Consider the following 22588-nt stretch of genomic DNA (forward strand, 5'->3'; position numbering starts at 1 on the left):
AGATACATATAGAGAGAGTTTTTTAAAAATTTTATGCAACGCCAAAAGTCACAAGATAAAAATTTTATCTCCCTCTGTCTCTTAGTATTAATTCCTGCCTCTCTCCACCCTGGCTTTAGTGTACAAATCAAGGTTGACAAACTTCAGACCATGGGCCAACTCCAGCCCCCCATCTACTTTTGTAAATAAAGTTTTGTTGGACACCAGTTACTCCAATTCCTTTTACATATTATCTATGACTACTTCCTTGGTGTAATGGCAGAGTTAAGTAGTTGCAGCAGAGTCTGTACAGCCTGAAAAATTTTATTATCCAACACTTAAAGAGAAGTTTTGCCAGCCCCTGAAAAATGATAGTATACTATACATGCTATTCTACCACTTCTCTTCACTTAACAATAGTCATACAGTCAATATGTAGATCAACTTCTTTCTTTATAGTAGTGGAATCGCATCCCATTGATTGCTTAAATAAACTCCATAATTTGCTCAACAAGTCTTTTAGGTTACCTTCTGGTCTTCGTAAAAGATGATATTTTCATGCATTTCTGCAAAGTATATCTGTTGACACCACTTTTACAAATGAAATTACTGAATAAAGGTAATGTGTACTTTTTATTTTAATAAATATTGCCTGATTGCCAAGTATAAAAAGTTTTATAACAAAACTGATGTAGAACTGATTCAAAAGGGAGATCTACTTCTCCTACTCTCCCTTCTATTTAGATAATGCTGGGAAGAAAAATATAGCCCAGGATTATAAGTGAGATCATAAATATAATAAGCAAGGAACAACATAGCACAATCTCTGGCAAAAAAAGTGTAACTTTAAAATAATATGTTTTTATTGAAATGAAGAAGAGAAGAGAATAATGAAAATTATACAACATGGCTTTTAGAGGAGTCAAGGAAAAATAGAAAACTTTTACATTCTTCAGCAGAAAAAATCATTTACAGTTTGCCCAAGTTGTTTTATATATTAAGTTAAATAATGGTTTCAAATGTGGGCAAATATGTCTTTAGTTGCAAAATTTCAGAGACAGGCTGGAATTTTTCCTGATAAAAGTCAAGCCCAGTAAGAAGTTCCACATCACGGACCCGGGCAACATGTGCGTTGAATCTTTCTTCAATCCAAAGAGCTTCTGGTTTATTTTCCTGAAAAAGAAAAACAAAAGACTATTTTCCCTGGGGCATGATTTTTCATTAACAGAAAGATCTTTTATAACTTAGAAGTTGTCCTTTTTCCTGGGTTTTTTTGGTGGTTGTTGTTGCTTTTTTTTTTTTTTTTTTTTTGCGGTACTCGGGCCTCTGACTGTTGGTGGCCTCTCCCGTTGCGGAGCACAGGCTCCGGACGCGCAGGCTCAGCGGCCATGGCTCACGGGCCCAGCGCCACCAGGGAAGCCCACAGCCATTTTTATATTTACTTCAGATACAATTTTTTTTTTAAAATGAGACATTAAAGATGAAGTTAAGTCCCCACATTTCTCTACTCAGAGTTAATCGTTATCATGAGTCAGTGTGAATCCAGTTTGTGTTTTTACACTTTTACTGCACATCAGTATACAATATATAGCATTGATTTATGTTTTCAAATTTATAGAAATCATGTAAGTGGCATTCTATAATTACTTTTTCATTCAATATTATGTTTGTAATCTATTCATAGTGAAATATCTAGATCTAGTTAAGTCTTTTGTTTTTAGCTATGGTTTGTGGTAGCACAGTTTATGTTTTTCATTGCCATATTACTAGTATTTTTGGCATTATAAATAACAGTGTCATGATAAATTACCACATGTCTTCTGTGTTCAAGAACATGAGTTTCTAGGATATAGAAATGGAATTGCTGGGTCATAGAGTACATGTAACTTTAACTTCACCAGATAATAAACCTAGCACTCCTCAAAGTGTTTATACCAATTTATAGTTCCATTGGCAATGGAGGATAATCCCCATTTCCCCACATCCTTACCAAACCATGATGTGAAATAGTGCTTTATCCCTGTTTAAGTGTTATTACCCTGAGTTATATTGAGTATCTTTTCAGATATTTCTTGGCCATTTGACTTTCAATAGGTTTTTAACTACATATAAAAAACAGTATAGTTTAAAATAGTATAATAAATAGTATAGTAAAAAAATGTTTTATACTATATATACTGTATATATAAAGGTTAGTGCAATAATTTAGAGCCATGGATTTCTGTGAAATTCCTTATTCTTTATTTATTAATTTCCTGATATTCATATGATATTGCTAAATTTCCAGTTAAATTTTTTAAAAGTAAGAAAGTTTACAAGTTTGTTTAATGAGATGAGTCTGCTTAAATGACTTTCAGTTGACTTCAGCATACTGGTTCACTTGTTTTTTAAATATGCAAGATTAAAATAGGCAGATACTATTTGAGCCAGAGGAAGTATAAGACGAAACCACTGTTTTGAACCTCTGAAGTATTTCTCCATGTGAGATTCATGAGGTGAGTTATTATTTTTTAAAATAAATATGTGATGTACTAATATTAACTCATATTTCTAATGGGAATCCAATTCAGTCTTTTTTTCTTGCTTGCACTATTTCACATTTTAGTAACATTTAATAGTTTTGATGATGTTTTTCATAAAGTTTCCCCCCCCATGGCTTTTATAACTCTATTTTCTCCCAGCTTATTTGGTATCCATCTAACTGAATGTTTAGGGAACACCTGACAGTCTTCGCTTTTTTAAAACTGCAGTGAAATGATCTTAAATGAAATGAAATGTACTTAAATGATCTTAAGTACAACATAATTATAACTAGGCAGGGGTGATACTCAAGCTATTCCATATCAGATAGTTCACCAGCACCAACCAATCTGAACAGAAGCCAGCTGTAGACAGCTGCTCTAGCTGTACCATTGCATCCCAAGAGAATAAAAGCCTTGTGTATATGAAGCTTTTATGAGCCATATTTAAATATATGCTTTTAGATTTATATATATATAAAATTTGTTGATTACATATGTATTAGACCTGTTACATAAATAGAAGTATTGTATAAACCTAAAATACAACTCAATTTGTTAGTTTTTTGAGGCAATACCAGTTTCAGTATTTTTCTCCCCTAACCACCTCCTTAATCTCTTCCTTATTCACTTACAGTCTCGTTATCACTGCCATCACACTAACAAAACCATTTTGTCAAGGATGACCTAACAGTAGAATTTTTGCAGACCTTTCACTTAGCTATTACCCCAAGCTTCTAAAAGTTCCTTCTTTGTCTTCCATAGCTCTGCTTACTTGTTTGATGACACCTTCTGTTTCCTCAGCTGACTTTAGTTTTTTCTATCCTGGAAGAATAGACATTTTCCTCCATCTGATCTTTGGATCTCTTCTCTCTATTTTCTCCCCTTCAGAAATTTTATTTCACTCCCATGATTTAATACCAAATCTATCTCTATAGTTCTGTTCTCTTCCAAGTTCCATACCTGTATTGTCTACCCCTAATTCTATTTACAGTACAACCGTGTACCCCCAATTGCATTTCCAATATATACTAAGTTACAATAATGATAGTCACTTGGAGTTATGGCAGCGTTCTCATTTATCTGACAGGAATTCAGCCATACAAAGTTGAGGGGAAAAAAAGAAAAAGGAGGAGGAAAGAAATGATGGAAGAACAAAGGAAGACAGAAAATATATAAGGAAGTAAGAATCTAGTTCCCTACATCAAGTGTGAGGTGGAATTGTGAGTCTACCATTTCTACAACTGGTATCTGTTCCCTTAAACATTTTATAGTGTGAGTACCTTCCCCCCACTCAGTGATTAGAATATTTGAAAGTGAAGAATGTTCATACAACATGACACTTAAAGAAAGCCTATTTCATTGTGTGCTTAAAGCACAATTACCTCTTCTAATGCTGGTGGAAATGTTGGCTGAATTGCACCTATTAGGGTACAGCTTGTGTATGTACAGTACTTTGTGGGTGATTTGATTCTGGGTGATTTTATCTGTAAACAATTTCACTTTATGTTGACTTTAGAATGTAATTGCTTAATAAAATGTGATTTCTTTATAATGGCTACCATTTGCTTACTATGTACTTAGAATTCTTAGGGGTTTATATGAAATATCTTATTTAATTTTCAAAACAACATCATGAGGGGGTGATTTTTTTTATACATTTGAAGAAAGTGACACTCAGTTGTTTACCCAAAGAGGCCAAATCAGTAACTGAACCCAGATACCCAACTCCAAAACTCATGCATTTGCGTTCTATTCTATACTGCTTCTCATACCCTCCTAGATATGCAACTAGTTTCTTTTTTATTTATTTATTTTTTTTGCGGTATGTGGGCCTCTCACTGTTGTGGCCTCTCCCACTGCGGAGCACAGGCTCTGGACGCGCAGGCTCAGTGGCCATGGCTCATGGGCCCAGCCGCTCCGCGGCATGTGGGATCTTCCTGGACTGGGGCACAAACTCGTGTCCACTGCATCGGCAGGCGGACTCTCAACCACTGCGCCACCAGGGAAGCCCTCAACTAGTTTCTTAATCAGAAGACCACCAACAGCAAATGTATCCTTCCCAAAACAACTGATTGTCTTATATATTTCCTGGCCAATCACACCTAAATTTTCAGTCACCTTTGGCTCTATCCTCTCTTCCCTCCCTCTATCTAATTGACAGTCACATCTTATTAATGTCACAATCTCTCTTGTAATTATAGCTTGGTTTAAGTTTGTTTCATACCCATCATATTATGCCTCATTGTTATCTTTATAGATATCATAGTCTGATTACTATACTGCCAATTCCTTAAAATTTTGGAATATGTCCAATTTATTAGTGATCATGTCTTATTCAATAGAGATGATGCCCTGTTAATTTTGAGATCATCTCCACATTGGATGCTCAGGGAAAGCTTCATATCATTTGTACTTTACCTTGAGGTGTAGGTGGAATTTTTAGCAGATGGAAAAGAAGGGCGTTCTAGAAGAGACAAGAGCATAAGCAAGCACATGGAGGTAGGGAAAATCAAGGGGTGTTCAAGTAATTTCAGGAACCTCAGTTCGCCTGGAACTTAGGTCTGCAAAGTCAACTGAGGGTAAATGGTGAAGAGCCTTAAGCACAGGCTGGGAGATTTTTGTTTGTTTATTTTTGTAGTTTTATTCAGGGTAGATAGACAATCAAATGGATGAGAAAGGATGTCGTCATGAAAAACTAAATTTTAAGATGAGCAACTTGATAGTGAAATACAGAGGTGAAGGAGAGGAGGAAAACTACTTAAAATTCATTTTCAAAAGTCCTGATAGAAGACAATAAGGGCCTAGACCAGGGATAGTGAATCATTTCTTCTTTTCACACCCATTCTAACCACTCCAAAACGGCTATCTAGAACCTCTATGATAAAGAACTATTTATTCCTGGTTCGGTGGAAAAGAGCACCACACCCTATCAGTCACCAAAGTCGGCCACTGGAAGAGGAAGTGAAGAATGCTGGCTTCCCCTTGTCTCAACTAAATAAACTTCTGACAGGACAAATAGGAAGAGATTCAACTACACAACATCTCCTGATAGCTTCTTGTTTGGAAACTCTTCCTCATTCTAGGACTATGAGTGACCCGCTGCTTAGCCTCTAAACTTTGCCATCCATCTTGAGTCACTGAAAGCAACCATTCAACACTTAAGTTCAAATCCTATCTTCAAGACTCAGCTAGAATGTCGCCTTCCTTACCAGAAAGTATTTTTCTTTTGAAATCCTACTACATTTTATCTGTCCCTCTTTGTGCCACTTATTTTTCTTTCTTTTATTTTACTAGGCTTCTAAGTGATACACTATGAGCCTTTTCTGCTAGAATTCACGTCTGATTTATCTGTGTATTGCCCATAGCACACAGTATGGTGAAGGCAGTTATGTGTTGAACAGATGAAAGAATAGAGATGAATCCCAACCTGGCTTAGAACCTAAGCTTTAACTTCCATCTCTACTAGCTCATGGGATTTTCCATGTGAACACCCATTTCTACAAACCAGATGTACCTACACTTAATTATCCTACCTACCTGCCAAAATAGTTCTCATTCCTAACTTCCCTCTTTTTTTTCCCCTAATTACCTGCATTTAAAATCTCTGATTCAGCTTTGAGTCTCCCTTTTCCTTTGGTTCTTGTATCCAGCCAGTTGCCAAGTCCCTCCCTTCTTCATTTCCTCCACAGAAGAGTCTTCCTAATCCTTTCAATCTGTTCAAATTCCACCCATCCTTCAGGGCTCAGCCCTTCTCCCACCTCAATTTATGTAACCTTTATTTGTTATTCCAGCCAAAGTGTTTTGAATTTGAAACACTAAATACTTAACAACAGTATTTGACAATGAATCCCAACTTTGTAATGTCTCTTACTTCTAATTTTTAAAATAATTCTTATATGATCGACTGGCCCATTTATGTGTCTGTATCTCATTTATATATCAAAGTTATATATGAACTCCTTGAAGGCAGAGACAATGTATTCTTCCTTGGTGCATTCTAAAAAGCTTCTATCGTGATAGTGTTTACTTAATAGGTAGTCAATATATTCACTGAATGACTTCAGTAAAACCCAATTACCAGAATACATATGTTTTTCTATAAAGAACATATATGAAGTTGAAGTAACTATTTACATATAATTTGCCTTGATCCAAAAGGTTTTGAGGTGGCCTAATACATGATGTTAAAAAAGGAATGTTATTCGAGCTAACTTATTTTGTAAATACATACATGTATATATGTATTTAGGTAAATATATATACACATATATATACATACTATATATATATGTATTTTCAGACCTCATGTTTCAAGTTGATGGAATTTTTATATTTACATATTCATTTAAGAAACATTAATTTAGTGCCAACTTTGGGACAGAACCTTAAGGTTTGCATTCAGAATAAAAAGCCTAATAAGATACAACCCCTTTCCTTATTAGTGAATGTGAATAAAATATATCTAAATAAAATATATGACATGCATATATAAACACATGTTCATGTAAGCATATACATGTTTAAATTGATATTAATTACATAGAGATCAACAGTCTAAGGAAAAGTTCAAAACTGAGGTCATATTTACTACAACTCTAACCCATGAAACACCTAAAAAATATACTGTAGTCAGAGCCACTTTTATGAAAGCCCAGATGAGCTCTGACTAATCATTTTCTCAGGGCCCAGGGCCTCTCCAGGAGCATACTCACGGGACAGCTCTCCACGTTGGTAGGTCGGTGAGGGATGACAAAGGGTAAGACGTCCAACCACCCACGGCAGGCGTTGGGGGTTTGGCTCTTATTTTTACAACTGGTCAACACCACGAAGTAGTGTGTTGGGATGGGAACACTGGTGTTGACTACATATCTAAAAACATAATTGAAAAGATTTGATGTTATTATACTTTTGCTTCTGAAGATTAGAAATGTCTTTTTATATTTTTAAAGAAATGTCAAAGTAAAATTATAGTAAAAGAAAGTAAATAAATAGAAAATACAAAATCTTACCACACATTTTTAAACCTTAATGAGTCTGAATCAAGATTATAGAAGTCCAAGCCTGGTCATTTTAACATCATGGGAAAATATTAAAATACAATGAAAAGCAGAGCATGGTATTCTGCCTCCTAGCTTTGTTGACTTGTACATCACAGTGACGTTTCCTAATAGAGTAGGGGCTGGAAATGAAGGAGCTGGGATTTCAGCTGTAGCTGCGCACTTCTACTAGTCGTTCGGATGTGTACTAATCCTAATAGTCTATGACTTTCTAACTTTCCTCAACTTTAACATGGAGGTTTTCTTATGCTACCAACTTCGCAGCATAGACAGGGACAAATCCATACAACTGATACGACAGTCCTTTAGTCTCACATAACAAACATGAAAGTGCTTTTAAAAGTTTCAAATGCAAAATAAAGGTAAGCTATTAGTATGAGTCCACTAAAAGGAAAATGAACTGGTATAAGTAGTAATGTATTACTGTGATTTAGAATCAGAGCTAGACTGTCTGGGTTCTGGCTTTACTACTTAGCTGTGGAACTTAGACAAGTTAGTTAACCTCTCTGTGCCTCAGTTTCCTTTTCTAAATGGGAACTAATGGAATCTAACATGTGGATGTTTTTCAGATTAAATGAAGTATCTGTAAATTCTTAGAAGCATACCTAGCATGGAGTAAAGTGCTATCAAATTGTTTGCTAGGATTATTAAATGGTGAAAGACAGGATCCATAAACACTGAAATAAGGACAAGGCAAACAAAATTTAAGGCCACACACTTAGTGATGATGAATGTTATCTTATCAGAAGGTATGAGTAGAAATCATTGCTTTACATAATCTAGGCTTAGTACCATAGTTCAGTACTGTCCATTTTGATAATAAAGAGAAACCATGGATGACACTTCTAAAACTCTCTATTCCTGTGTGCTGAGTTCAAAAGTAATTCTTAGCAACATGTATGACCAGGTTTAGTCCAAAGCTGTACAGTTTAGTAGGACTAGTTTTCTATAGGAAGCCTACACTATCTCCTGGGAGATACTTTTATGAATCATCCACTATCCAAAATATTTGGTGGTATTTTGTTTTTGTTTTTGGCGGTACACGGGCCTCTCACTGTTGTGGCCTCTCCCGTTGCAGAGCACAGGATTCGGACGCGCAGGCTCAGCGGCCATGGCTCACGTGCCTAGCCGCTCTGCGGCATGTGGGATCTTCCCCGACGGGGGCACGAACCCGTGTCCCCTGCATCGGCAGGCAGACTCTCAACCACTGCGCCACCAGGGAAGCCCTGGGCAGTATTTTGAATAGTCACTTCTTGATTTTTTTTTTATTTATTGCTGAACTGGTTCTCTGTTTACTGATAGCACAGTAAGTCTTCCCTACCTCCTTAACCTTGACAAAACCACGTTTTCCCTTTCACATTAGTTTAGAAATTATCCAAATAAAAATTTTTCTAACTATTCCTGGACATTTTTTTCTTTGCCTATTAGTTTAAATCTTTGCCATATAAAAATTTTGCTAAATATTTAGATAGACTAATTGAAAATAGTCAACAATTGCATCTCTATATAAATATGTTATGTAATGTTTAGAATACTGAGCTTTAATTTTAAATATTGAGGTTTCCCCTTACGATACCCTATTGCCAGATCAAAAGTCCATTTTGTTTCAAATTACTTACTCTGTAATTTCATCTGGAGTATCAAAATGACCATCGTAATTATAATCAAATATTGGTCCACTAACCACATTGACTCCATTTCTTTCCATGGCATGTTTTACAAGAAGAACACTATGGAAGTAATTCCACATTGCTAAAAATAAAAGAATAAAGCGTTAAAAATGTCTGCCTCTATTGAACATGGAAATATTTTCTATTATAAACAGGTACTTTTAAATAGCATCCAATTCTGCTTTAATACTTGTCAGTGGTCATTGAGTAATACTGCAAAATAGTCTATGCAACAAAAATAAACAGCCACACCCATGATAGCTTTTTGTTGCTGATGTAGTTACAGTCTCAAAATTACAGTTAAATATGTCTCCAAATGCCTCCCTAGGGCTGAGCTGCTTTGGGGACTGTATTAAAAAATGGTCAGAACACACATACTGCCTTATTAATTGTGACTCTAGGGACAAACACTTTTCATTTACTTATGGTGAGTATCAGTAAAATTTTATTTTGTGGTTAGCTCTTTACAGTAAAATTAGGATTAAAAAATTATCAAAATTCTAGCAACAAGTCATCCAAAGTTCAAGTAATTTGAAAAGAATTTACTTTAGACATTCTTCCTGTTTCAATATTTAAAACATTAGAACAGGGACTTCCCTGGAGGTCCAGTGGTTAAGACTCCATGCTTCCATTGCAGGGGGCGCAGGTTCAATCCCTGGTCGGGGAAATAATATCCCACATGCCACAAGGTGCGGCCAAAAAAAAAAAATTAGAACAAAATGACTGATAACGAGAACAAATTGCAATAAAATATGTGTTTAGTTTAGAAGTTCAAAGAGTCACTTGGGTGTTTTAAAATTAATAATCTAAGTATATACTTACTTTTGAATGCTTCATACATAGGGACCAAATTACTTGTAATTAAAGCATCATATTGACTATCAGAAGTTCTATTGTTTGCTGCAAAACAAATGAATTTTATTAAATCTAGCTATAAGAGAAAGTATGACATTCCACATAATAGGCCCATTAGTATTACACATACTAATGTAAATTTATTAACACACAAAACACATAGATACAAAGCACTCTCCAGTGGAAGTCATCAATAATGCAGGCAGTTTTATGCATTTGATTGATACCTATAGTGGGCTGGTGACCCTCCAGAAGGTAGGTCCACGTCCTAACACCCCATTACCTCTGAATGTGATAGGTAGGAAAGTAGTGTCTTTGCAGATGTAATTAAAAGTTCAAGATGAGATTATCCTGGATTTAGGGTGGGTTCTAAATCCAGTGACTGGTGTCCTACAAGGAGAAGGAGGATTGAGAAGAGGAGAGACTCAGGGGAGAAAGCTATGCGAAGATGGAGGCAGAGATTGGAGCGATGCAACTACAAGCCAAGCAACACCTGGAGCCCCCAGATGCTGGAAGAGGTAAAGAAGGATTCTACCCTAGATTCTCTCTTGCAAAGGGAGCGTGGCCCTGTCAACACCCTGATTTCAGACTTCTGGCCTCTAGAACTTTGAGAGAATAAGCCTCTGTTGTTTTAAGCCACCAAGTTTGTGGGTAATTTGTTACAGCAGTCTCTAGAAAACAAATATAATATCGATAGGAAAGCATCGTTATTGAATATACATAAAATAATAATGCTATGATAAATAACTCTTCCAAAGTAAAATTTTCTTAGGAAAGTGGGTTTTAACTCAGTGAAGACTGCTGGCAGCACCACAAATGGTTGGCTTTGAAGACACATGGACTAGAGGAGTGTGTGCTGAGCCTGTGCGCTCTGGAACCAGACTGCCCGGGTTGGAATCCCAGCTCCACTGCCCACCAGCTGACCCACTTGGGCAAAGCGCTGTGTCCTCTGTACTTCATTTGTCTCATGGCATCTCTCTCACTGAAATATTGTGAGGATTTAAACTGCTGCAAGCCTATGAATGTTTATTATAATGTTTTTTATATTTAAACTACCCTTGGCTACCTTAACTAATACTCAAATGAAAGGCCAATGTATGGGAACCAAAAGGCCAGGAGAGGCAAGATTTTTTTGTCTTTTTCTTCAAGATTTCACATGCTACTCATGGTCCTCAGATCCTCTACAAGCCTTTTCTACTTGTTAAACTAAACTTTGAAAGTTGTAAAGTCAATGAACATAACATTACCTTCTTTTCAGGAAACATAAGAAGAATCTGCTTACAATGGAAATGCTAACAATTTGTAATGGAGAGTTAGAAGGTGGTTTCATTCAATCCTTAATATTTTTTGAGACAAGCTGATTAGTTTTTCATTTCATTTCCTTGTCAAGACAAACATTTATAAATCAACCAATATCTTAGGGCTTAACAGATACAATTTTATAATGCCAATTTAAAATTTTTTATTAATAAAATGTTGCAACTATTTAAGGTTTATCCTAGGGTTTACATAAATTTGGTGGCGCTCTAATTGTCTCTAGATATTGTAACAAGATATACCAGTTTATTATCCTAATTCTCTGTTAGGAATTTTACATTGTTGTGCTACTTGCTTTCACTAGGCCTTTTTTTCCCACTATAAATCTCAGAACCTCTAAATTATAAATCTCTAAATTGACCTCTTTGGTCATGGCTTCCGGAAAAATGGAGCCAAATATCTGGAGAAAACCCATTCTCAGAAGCTGAAATTGTTGAAAATCTCATGAGTAAATCAAGGAAATGACAATCCCTGCTGAACAGAGAAGAGATTTGGGTTTTAAAAAAATCACAATGGCTTTTGCACGTTCCCAAGAGAGAAGCTTCCTGAAAAAATATTTCAAGTTTATTCAACTGCTTAATCCACATAAAGCTGTTGGATATACAGCCTGAGCGAGAGGCCCCAATTCCAGCCTGATTTGTCTTCACAGGCACAGCGGCGTTCTCAATGCAAGCCTTAGCTTGGCCAGTCACCAGAAAAAAAAAAAAAAAAAAAAATGTTTTTTAGACGCTTGTGTCCCTCTCCAAAGAATCTTCAGTTTTAAAATTAAACTTAAACCTGCCGAACTCTCTGAACATCTGGGCCAGATTAGAGCTGATGTGTGGTTCCCAGTGCAAAATTTATTAGTCTTTATTATAGCTGTTGCGCTGCTCCAGGCCAGTCCACAATCACTGGAAGCCTCCTGGCAGCTAGTTTAGCCCAAGCAGGTAGTTTTGGTGGGGAGCATATGTTTAGGGCACATGCCCACATCCAGCTGATGAGGGCTTTCTAAGCTGCTGCTCTAAAAAAGAGTTATACAAACCAGGAGGATAGAGGAAGCCGTGGGTGATATTCTTGTCTGCTAAAGAGAAGGAACAATTTTGGCTCTCAGAAGGAGCAATCCTGACATCAGCCCGCAGACAGTCTGGGACAGTGGGAGGAAGAGGCGATGTGTCTCCCTGTTGAAAGAGAGAAAAGAAAAAAAAAAAATGACGCCCACATTGTGGCTCACCCATCGCCTTACTTGGGTTGTAACTTCCCTAGAATGTTTTTCATTTAACCTTTTCTTATTTTGTTAGTGAATCAGGTCTACGCAAGCAATGGAAATGGATGTCTTCAGCAATGTTTTCTTCTGTGGTTCCCTTCTGGTTAGGGACATGGGAAGGGCAAATCAAATACACCTTGGAAAGGAATATTTGCAGGTTAAAACCTGAATTGAGTGCACAGGGATAATGGGAGCTACTGCTAAAAACCCAAATCTATTTCAGGCTCTAACTTTAGGTGGTGATATATACTGTGTTTGCAAATAAAAATTGAAAATAAAATATAAACTATTTAAAATACAGATATGACTTAAGGATAATATTCTTCAGTTGAGCAAGAACTTCTAATTAACCTAAGATTAACTCAAAGAAGCTGTAGTTGTATAAATTTACTTATTTGGGGACTTTAATAAATTTGTAGCTATGCTTTATTCATCTTGAAATATAGGAATATATTTTTATAATTTTCTTTGCAACTTTAAAGACTAATACAATAATTTATTTACTAGCAGGCATCTATAAACGCGCTGCCTAAGTACTTAAGGTAATACAGTATTACATAATCATATTTTGATGAGCATACAATTATGAGTATGTAAACATTTTGCTATTCATTTAATTTTTTCAGAAATTCTGATTTATATGCCCTCTACTGCCCACAACATATATATTTCTTTAAAAATTATTTTATAATTTATAAAAAAGAAGATTAAATTAAATGAGAATGTTCTTCCTCTATTCACTATATTGTGCTAAAAGCAAAAATTAGCTATGGTGTCTAAAACATATGTGGTAATTATTTTATAATATGTGCACATATCAAATCATCACATTGTAAACTTACACAATGTTATATGTCAATTATATCTCAATAAAGCTGGGAAAAAATAAATAAATAAAATATACAAGATCAATTCACAAAGGAAAAGGCAGCATACACTGTGTGCTATATTCATAGGCAGGAGAGCTCCATGATGAGATATAGGACAGGAAGGAGATGAAGATGAGGGGAAACACAAGCAGAGGATGTATGCCTAACATGTTGCAACATTCCAGTTGGAAAACACTATACAGCAGTGGAGTAAATTTCTCAACTTGATTGTACACAAACATTTATCTCTGCTCCCCTCTGAAATCCCATTAAAAGAACAGTAATGATGAAGACACATAAGAGATGATAAGAAATTTTCAGAAACTGGAAGTCAGATAAGCATATGTGTTTACTACTGTCACCTTGACTTGGTAAACCAGTAAACACTGATAACAAAGAGCCTCTCGTCGGGAAAAACTCAAAGAAACTGATTCCTTCTGTAGAACACCAGAAGCGTAGAACTTGGAGTCTCCTAAAGACAGGGGATGTATGTAAAGTTGGAAAGAAGAGGATAGGTTGAAAGTCTGTAAAAGAGGCCAGACAGAAGCTTTACTCACTGGGGAGGTTGATCCAAAGAGACAACCAGACTAAAGGACACAAGGCACCCTGGAAAGCAGGTGAAAGCAATGGAATTAAATTTTAAAATCTATGTACTGAATGGTAAGATTCCCTCCAGTCTCATCACCCCCCCGTGTATGTTGGTTCACATGAGAAGTGTCCTTTCTTTGAAAAACAAACCAGCCTGAAAAGAAAACTAGATACAATTGGGAGTCACCAACAAAATGTCTGGCTCTCCTCCTGATTAACCTGTAATGAAGCTTATCAGCTGGCAAGCTCAGCCCTGTAGCTTAGTGCCTCACCCTTAACTTATGAGCTGACAGCCAAGGACCACCAGATATGCATTGGGGTTGGGGAGAGGAACCAAGAAGAAAAAGAGACAATACAGACAGCAGAAGAAAACTCACTTCTCACAGAGATGAGAGTATGTATGTCATCCATAGAGAAAGGGCAGAAAGCATTTAAAAAGGAAAGAGATAACAGAAAGAGCTCTTGGGATTTAAAAATATGACAGCAGAAATAAAATTTTCAATAAGCTCTAGAAAATGAAATTGCAGATATTTCTCAAAAAGTGAATTAAAGACAAGAGATGGAAAGAAGAAAGGCATATATAAACACATTAGAAGTCTAATGTCCTATTAATTTTGAAGAAAAACTGTTCCTAAAATTCTAAAGCTAAGCCCTCAATTAAGCATATAGATAGAATAATAAAAACACTTTGAGATGCACAAAGTCTCAAATATGTATCTTCTCTTCTTCCTTTCTTAGGAAGCTCCTCAGTGATATAGTCACCAAAACAAGGAGTAGACCAAGAAATATGAAGATATTAGTATTAGATGCAGTGTATCCACTCCCACCATTTATTTCATTCTCCTTCTGGTGCAGATACTAGAAAGCTAAAAACATTTGTTTATATTCCTTCAAAAACATATAGTGAACAATTCTGAATGACAAGGTTTCTTCACTTGGTGTAAAGGGGCACATAGAGATGATGCAAAGTGGGAGAACTAGGGAGATTGACAGTCAACCCAGTCAGCCCTATAGACACCCAGAATATTGTGAGTTGATATTTCCTACCACACACCTTACCATTTTACTTCAAGAAATATATAATATATGAATGCAGCCATTGATGCATTTTCCACAATATAAGGAAAGTGAAATGCCTATATTCAATAGTTAAAATCATAAAAATCTTAAGGAGGGAAGTTTATTGTAATTTTAATGTGCCTGCAGCTATGGAAGTTGTGCTCAAACAATTCAGTTGGGCAAAATGTTTACTATTTTCTCAAAGTGGCATAGACTTTGGGTTGGGAGAAAAGGACCAGGATGTATTTAGTCAGAAAGTACTAAAAAAAGTTACACGTTTTCTGCTAACTGAAAATCTTAGATGTGTTTCTTATATATCAAACTTGAACCCCCAAATATAAATACATCAAGACTGGGAAAGACAGGATATAGCCTCCTTTATAAAGGTGAGATCATGCAGTAGGCAGCTCTCTAGAAGGATGGAGGGGAGGTATAGTCACATCATTTCTGAATCTTGGGCTCTTGAGAAACGACATAGTGAACTACCACCTTACTACCCCACCACTCCCCTACAGACACACACACATACACACACACACACACACACACGCACACGCACACACACACACACTCACAAATAGTTTCATCCTTCCATCTGTTCAGAGTTCCTTAGAGTTTTTTAAGCCAGGGGATAGAAAGTCAGGAAAACAATAAATAGAATTCAGACACTCAGATGAAATCTGAACTCTAGCTCTCAAAATTCTTCAAGGGAAGTAGATGATAAGCACAGACAGGAAAGTGAGACACTTTCATTTCTAGTCTGGCATGGAGACAAAATAGAACTTAAACAAGAGATAAAACTATTTTTATTGAAGTTATATAGACTCTCCTTATCTGTAGACTGAATGTCAAAGCTAAAACATATTTATTTGAAGATTGGATAATTGTGATCTTGCCTTATGGTAAGGATAATTATACATGTTTAAATTATTTTTCTGGTTGTGATTTTTTTCTATAGGGAAAAATATTTCTTATAGTGCAAAAAACAAAAAAAAAAAAACCTTTTGCAATACACAATAATGTCCCTAGTTTTTAAAGACTCACAAAACACATTTGGGTCATAATTTACAATATCAGTGCTAACAAGCTTTAGAAACAAAAAAGACTTTGTAAAAATTTAGTTATGGGAGATTTTTCGAAGTGTACTAGATTTTCTTCTCTGAAAAAGCCCTTCAACTTCATATTCAATTTCTGAATTAGATATGCTAAATAATTGTAATTCTTGCTATTATTTTTAATTTTCCACCTAACAACATAAAAAACAATTCTCATCTTCCTACTGAGGAGGGCCAGAAGCAAAACCCTTATACAGTCTGATCAACCTTAATGGTTTTGAAGCAATTGCTGTAGGACCGTGATTTCAAATCACAGCTACTTCCCCCAAACTCTTCTGAGATAATAACAACAACAATTAGAAAACCCACCAAAACCACAGAAAAACAAAAGTTCCATAAAACTTAAAGACACAAGCCAATTGGATTCATGCTCCAAAAAGTGCTTATTTAAAGTCTGATTTTTCAGACACAGAGCTGATTTATAACATTTCTATGTGAATCTCAAAACATCCTTGTATGTAATTTTCTTGAACCACGACATACTAACAGAGCAATTTCTGAATTAGAAAGCAGAAAATTGCTAGAATTCCATCCTCTCACATGGAAGGAGAAATACACAAGTAGTTCTGTGGGATCCTGAAAGGACAGGAACTTTGGGTAACAAAGAAGCTAGTTTTAAAACAATAACAAAAAAAGAATTATACTAAACTCTTAGTCTGAGACCACTTGAAATCTCTCTGCCTTTGGTTTCCGTTAAAGCTCATATAAATTCAGGAATGCAAGACAGCAGGGGAAAGTATTAAACACATAAACATTCCCCTTAACTCCACATAATCCCTGGTACCTGGACTTTTCAAAATAGAGAATTGAATAATAAAACTGGCCTTGAATATACTGCCCCTCTCAAAATCAAAAACAAAATATAAATTATTTTAAGGAATAAATAACTTCATATTATTGTTTCATAGTACGCTTCATAGCATGTTGAAGAAAATCACAGACAACTGAACACTGTGCATATTAAGAAAGTGATGTTGCCATTAACCATACATATGAACTCAGGTAACTTTGTGAAATATTTGCTCACGTTGGAAAACAACATTAGTGCTCTCCTACCACTGACCACAATTAAACCATTGTCAGCGGGAGAGTTGACTTTCAGAACACATAAAGCCATAATTAGTAGTGGGAAAATATGCTTATTCCAGAAATCTTGAATTGGAACAAGAAGAGTAAATAAACTGGATACAACCAATCATTTCCTTTCCATAAAAAGAGATGGAAGATCTGTACCCTTAACAAGAACAGTAATAGGTAGGGGCTTGTCATCAGAATCTTTGTATATAAAATACTAAGATTTTTCTCTACAAAAACAGCTTCCTGATTATTTATTTACCCTTCTGGTTGGAAGTACTGCTTCATCTTTAGTTCTTTAAAAATAATGGTTGGGATTAATTTATCTGATGCATTCACTCAATAACCATTTACTGGGCAGCGGTATTGTGCCGGGGAATATGTTAAATAAAACCATTCCTGCCATGAAGGAGTGTCTGGGCTGATTTTTGGCAGACTTTGATTTTTGCTTTAATTTACATTTCCCTGATTGCTAATAAGTTTCAATTGCTTGGTTCATATCCTTTGCCCATTTATTAACTAAGATGCTTGCCATTCAATTGTTTATTGGTAGAAATTTACTAGCCATTCCGGATCCTAATTAGTATTCTGTATACTCATCACTTGTTTCTTACATGCAGTGCAAATATATTGTCCCACCCATAACTTCATTTTTTTGGTCACACATTAATGTAAATGTAGTAAATTAATCAGTTTCCTCTATGTAATTTTTGTTTTTGTTGTTGTTCTGTGTGCTAAGAAATCCTTCTCTATCCTGAGGTCATAAAGATATACACAAAGGAAAATACGGATTTGCTGTTCACATTTAGGTCTATAAATTCACCATCAATTTAATTTTGTATGTGGTGTGAAGTAGGGATCTAATATTTCTTTTTCTTATGGTAGCCAATTGTCCCGGTGACATTAATTGAAAAGGAGTTTGCCAGATAGTGAAAGAGGTAAGAGGATTTAAACAATTGGATTCTCAACCTCAATCTGCAGAGACCTGTAACATAGGACACCTATACATGTAAGTCTAGCCTGGCTTCTTAGAGTACTAGATCCTTTAGGGAAGGATTACCTCTTATTCACATTGTGTTTACTGTACCTACCATGGTACACAGCAGATAGTATAATATTTTAAAGTAATCAAATAAATAACAAAACCCTTTATAACTTAGTTACCATCACCTTTTAGGTGCACCCACCATATACTTGGGAAATACCAAATGAAATGTGTGCCTCTGTACTTCCTGTTGCTTCTCTTTGAAATCTTCTTTTCTACCTGCCATACCAATTAACCAATTGGCCTGTAAACACTCTGCTCTCTCCAGGCAAAACACAATGTATTCCTCTTTTGCACCCATGTAGCACCTACAAGTACCTGTAAGTAAAACCTGGGACGTTGTCTTATCAATACAAGCCACAGGTCCATTGAGCTCCCTTTGGGATCTCTACTGCAAATCAAAATTCAACTTTTAGTATAGTAAAGAACTACAATTTCTTTCCAGCCTATGTGAATCAATGGACACAGGAACTTACCGGTTTAGGGACTGTATATGAACTCCAAAGGGGCATCCTGCTAGTTTTGTCAAATCCACTGACATATTCCCTGTGATAAAGAAGACAGAGTTCCTTGTTCTTCTGTATAACCCTGGGCCTTCCAAATGGCAAATTTAGTTTCTCTGTTGTTTTTACTAAAATAAAAATAATATAAAATAAAAATGTTGGTGAAAATTAGCAAATGTTTCTATGTATAGTAACTACCCATCTCTGATGGATTATTATTTTCCAGGTACTCTGATAACTATTTTACATATGTAACCTCTTTTAAGTCTTACAACAACCCTATGAGGTAGGTGTTATTATTCCATTCTATAAATTATAAAACTAAGGCTTAGATAAATTACTTAGCTAAACAGCTAACAGTTCACAAGACATATCCGAAGAGATAAAACTTTAAAATCAAAAGCACATACTTTATAAGATGACTTACTTTCGTAATTGTCCTAGGAAAGAAATTGGAATTTTATTAAAAGTATGCCTACTGTATTTATTCATTTTTAATTATCTGCCATTAGTCTAAATTCCACCAATTACTGATGGTTAAAAAATGTGCAGGGTATTCATGCCATGGAATAACACTCAGTAGATTATAAGAAGATTGTCAAAACAGCCAACGTATTTACTGAACTGTTACTGTGTGCCAGGCACCATTCTAAGTACACACGTATGTTAACTCATTTAGTCTTCATAACAACTCTAAAAGTAGGTATTTCCATTTTACAATGATGAAACAGGCCTAGAGAGCTCAATACAAGAATACCTGAAAGATAACAGGTTGATTGTAGTTAATAACACAGTATTGCAATTTGAATGTCACTAAGAGAGTAAATCTTAAAAATCCTCATCACAAGAAAAAAAAGTTTTTATAACTATGTATGGGGACAGATGTTAACTAGACTTATTGTGGTGATCATTTTGCAATACATACAAATATTGAATCATTATATTGTACACTTGAAACTAATAAAATGTTATACGTCAATTATACTTCAGTTAAAAAATTTTTAAAGTAAAAAATAAAAGGGATAACAGGTAATAATCATATTGCTCCAGGGCAGACACTGTTCTACATTCTTTCCATGGGTTAGCTGTTTTTTTTTAATTTTTATTTTATGTCAGAGCATAGTTGATTAACAATGTTGTGTTAGTTTCAGGTGTGCAGCAAAGCGATTCAGTTATACATATATTCATGCATTTATTCTTTTTCAAATTCTTTTCCCATTTAGGTTATTACAGAATATTGAGTAGCATTCCCTGTGCTATACAGTAGGTTCTCGTTGGTTATCTATTTTAAATATAGCAGTGTGTACATGTCAAGGATTAACTCTTTCAATCTTTTCAACTACGTGAGGTGAGTACCATTATTATGGAAGAGACTGAGGCACAGAGAGGTTAAGTAATTTGGCCCAGCTTACACAGAGGGGAAGAAGTAGACATAGGACTTAAACCCAGGCAGTTTGTCTCTTCACATCTAAAAAAGTGAATAGGGAACTGTAGACAACGCACCACCATTTCAAGGAATTGCTGAGTGCTTGAGACCATCATAACTATTCCATGCTGCTACTGTTGTTATTAGATCTGGGGCATTTTTCCCCTCTTATATATTGGCAAGAAAATCTTTATGTTCAAAAGAACCTGTAAGCTTATTATGGAGAACCTCCAAAAGGCAATATGGCATTCTGTTAGGTCTAAACATCGAAGACTTAACGTGCTTTCTATTGACCTACTTTCAGCTTGGGTGAGATTTAGCATTTGATTCACGCGGTCAAGGTCAGCAGTCTGCAAGATAACGTGGGAGATGGGGAGAAAGTGAATCATAGTAACAACACATGTTTTAAAAGGTGATCAAGATTATTTCTGCAGTAGTCACATGAATGTTTTACTACAGAACAAAAAAGCCAGACTAACTTGAGTTTAAATTCCAGTTCTGCCACTACCTCAGAAATATAGAGACATTGCTACTCCCAGGAATACATTTTTTGTGGGGGAGTCTGCAAAGATGTAATTGATAATGGGGCAGATCATTCTGACCGTAGCTGGAATCAATTACTAAGCTGGGATGACAACATCCCAGGGTTTCTCAAGCTTTTATACACACACACACACACACACACACACACACACACACACGAAACTCCCTTGAGAGTCTTGCTAAAATGTACATTCTGATTCAGTGTGAGCCCAAGCTCAGGGGGGCCTGAGATTCTGCATCTCTAATGAGCTTGCAAGTGATGCAGATGCTGATCCTGGGACCACACTGAGCAGGAAGGGACCTTCCTTACAAAGAAGAACTTGGGGTTTGCAGTCACATAGACCGAGCTTCTGTGACACTGGACAATTTACCTAACTTTTCGGAGCCCTCTTTATCTCTAAAGTGGGGAAGAAAACACCCACTTTATAATATTTATTATTATTACTTTAAATAGTGGTTCCATTGAGGTTATCTGGAGCAGTAGGAAACCCACACATTTACTCTGATTTTCAGGATGGATTTGATTTTTACTGGGAAGTTTAGACTTTTGCCCCTTTAAATCTTTTTTGGTTGGTAATTTACTTATGCATTTATTTCTGTGATATGATGTTACTTTGAGGATCAGAGAATGGAAAGCCTTCCCTGACCCCTGGCTCTAAGAAACAATTCTTACCTGAGGCAGCTGGTGTTTATTTAGCTTTACAGCCACCCTCGGGACTTGGCATCAAATGCACCTCGACATTAGGTTTAGCTTGATGGAGTCCCGATAGTGGGCTCCAATTCCATTCTGATATCCCAGCCCCACCCATGTGCTTTAATTCTCACAGCGGGGCTTGGTCCTTGCATTCTGAGCTCCTGTTCTGATTGCTTGCCTTTGGGAGACCCCTCTTAGCACTGGAATCTCACCTGGTTGAGAGTCTCCTGGGATCTGAAATCCTGCTGCTGAACTCAGCTGGGCATCTGATCCACTAAAAAGACCTTCCCAATGCTGTCTGTCGGGCAGCCTCCAAGCGTCCTCTCATCAAGGGGTTCTTCACTACTACCCAGAAGAATACCTCCCACTTTAAATGCTAGGCTTCCTGCTGAGCAGACTCCGCAGCACCTACCCTAGTGGATGTGTCAGATGCCAGATCTCAGTCCCTGCCCCCGCGGGCTATTTCTGCTCTGAAATAACCGAGTATGACCATCTGATTCTTAAGCTGTAAGAAAGATGGTTTATGAGGGAAATCAAAGAGAGCCCCAGGATTCCACTGTTTTGAACGATTACGGACAGTTAGCTCACCGTGGATTAACAATTGCCAAGTAGTGCTTTCCAGCTTACAAAACATATTCACATACTTAATCTTACAATGTACCTCTCGTTTCCAGATAAGGTTCAGAGAAACCACATATTCTCTTAGTAAATATCTGAGCTAGAACACAAACCTGGTTGTTAGCTACTCTGGTTATAGGTGAGTTTGCCCCTTTACATTCTTATGGATACATGAAGTTATTACTTACACTTTGTAGCTCCGGGCATGAACATCCCAGAGTATCTGTGGGCACTGGAACAGTAAAGCCACAAACAGAAAACTTTGACACTTCTTCTGCATGAGATGGTTCATAAAAAGGCACCTTCAGAAGATAGTTTAAACTACCATGGGTACCATTGTTTGGTGCTGGTTGAATGTGTAGAAGATCTGTTTAAAAATTAAATTCAAAGTAGTTTTAAATTAGAAGGCAA

General features: G+C 36.2%; 1 protein-coding gene across 2 annotated transcripts in view; it reads right to left on the reverse strand.

The window, feature by feature from the left end:
* Window positions 1-893: 893 nt before the first annotated feature.
* Window positions 894-22588, reverse strand: part of ENPP3 (ectonucleotide pyrophosphatase/phosphodiesterase 3) — a 60327-nt gene continuing 38632 nt past the window's right edge. For both annotated transcript variants that reach the window (XM_082855681.1, XM_082855680.1), the window contains exons 18-25: window positions 22366-22544; window positions 20621-20672; window positions 18870-19024; window positions 12422-12557; window positions 10051-10128; window positions 9178-9310; window positions 7214-7370; window positions 894-1152 (exon numbers count right to left, since the gene is read on the reverse strand). In XM_082855681.1, coding sequence (XP_082711807.1) covers window positions 982-1152; window positions 7214-7370; window positions 9178-9310; window positions 10051-10128; window positions 12422-12557; window positions 18870-19024; window positions 20621-20672; window positions 22366-22544 — 1061 coding nt within the window. In that variant the 3' untranslated portion in view covers window positions 894-981. The remainder of the gene's footprint in view (window positions 1153-7213; window positions 7371-9177; window positions 9311-10050; window positions 10129-12421; window positions 12558-18869; window positions 19025-20620; window positions 20673-22365; window positions 22545-22588) is intronic.

This window comes from Leucopleurus acutus (assembly GCF_964270905.1).
Source record: "Leucopleurus acutus genome assembly, chromosome: 15".
Taxonomy (NCBI): Eukaryota; Metazoa; Chordata; class Mammalia; order Artiodactyla; family Delphinidae; genus Leucopleurus; species Leucopleurus acutus.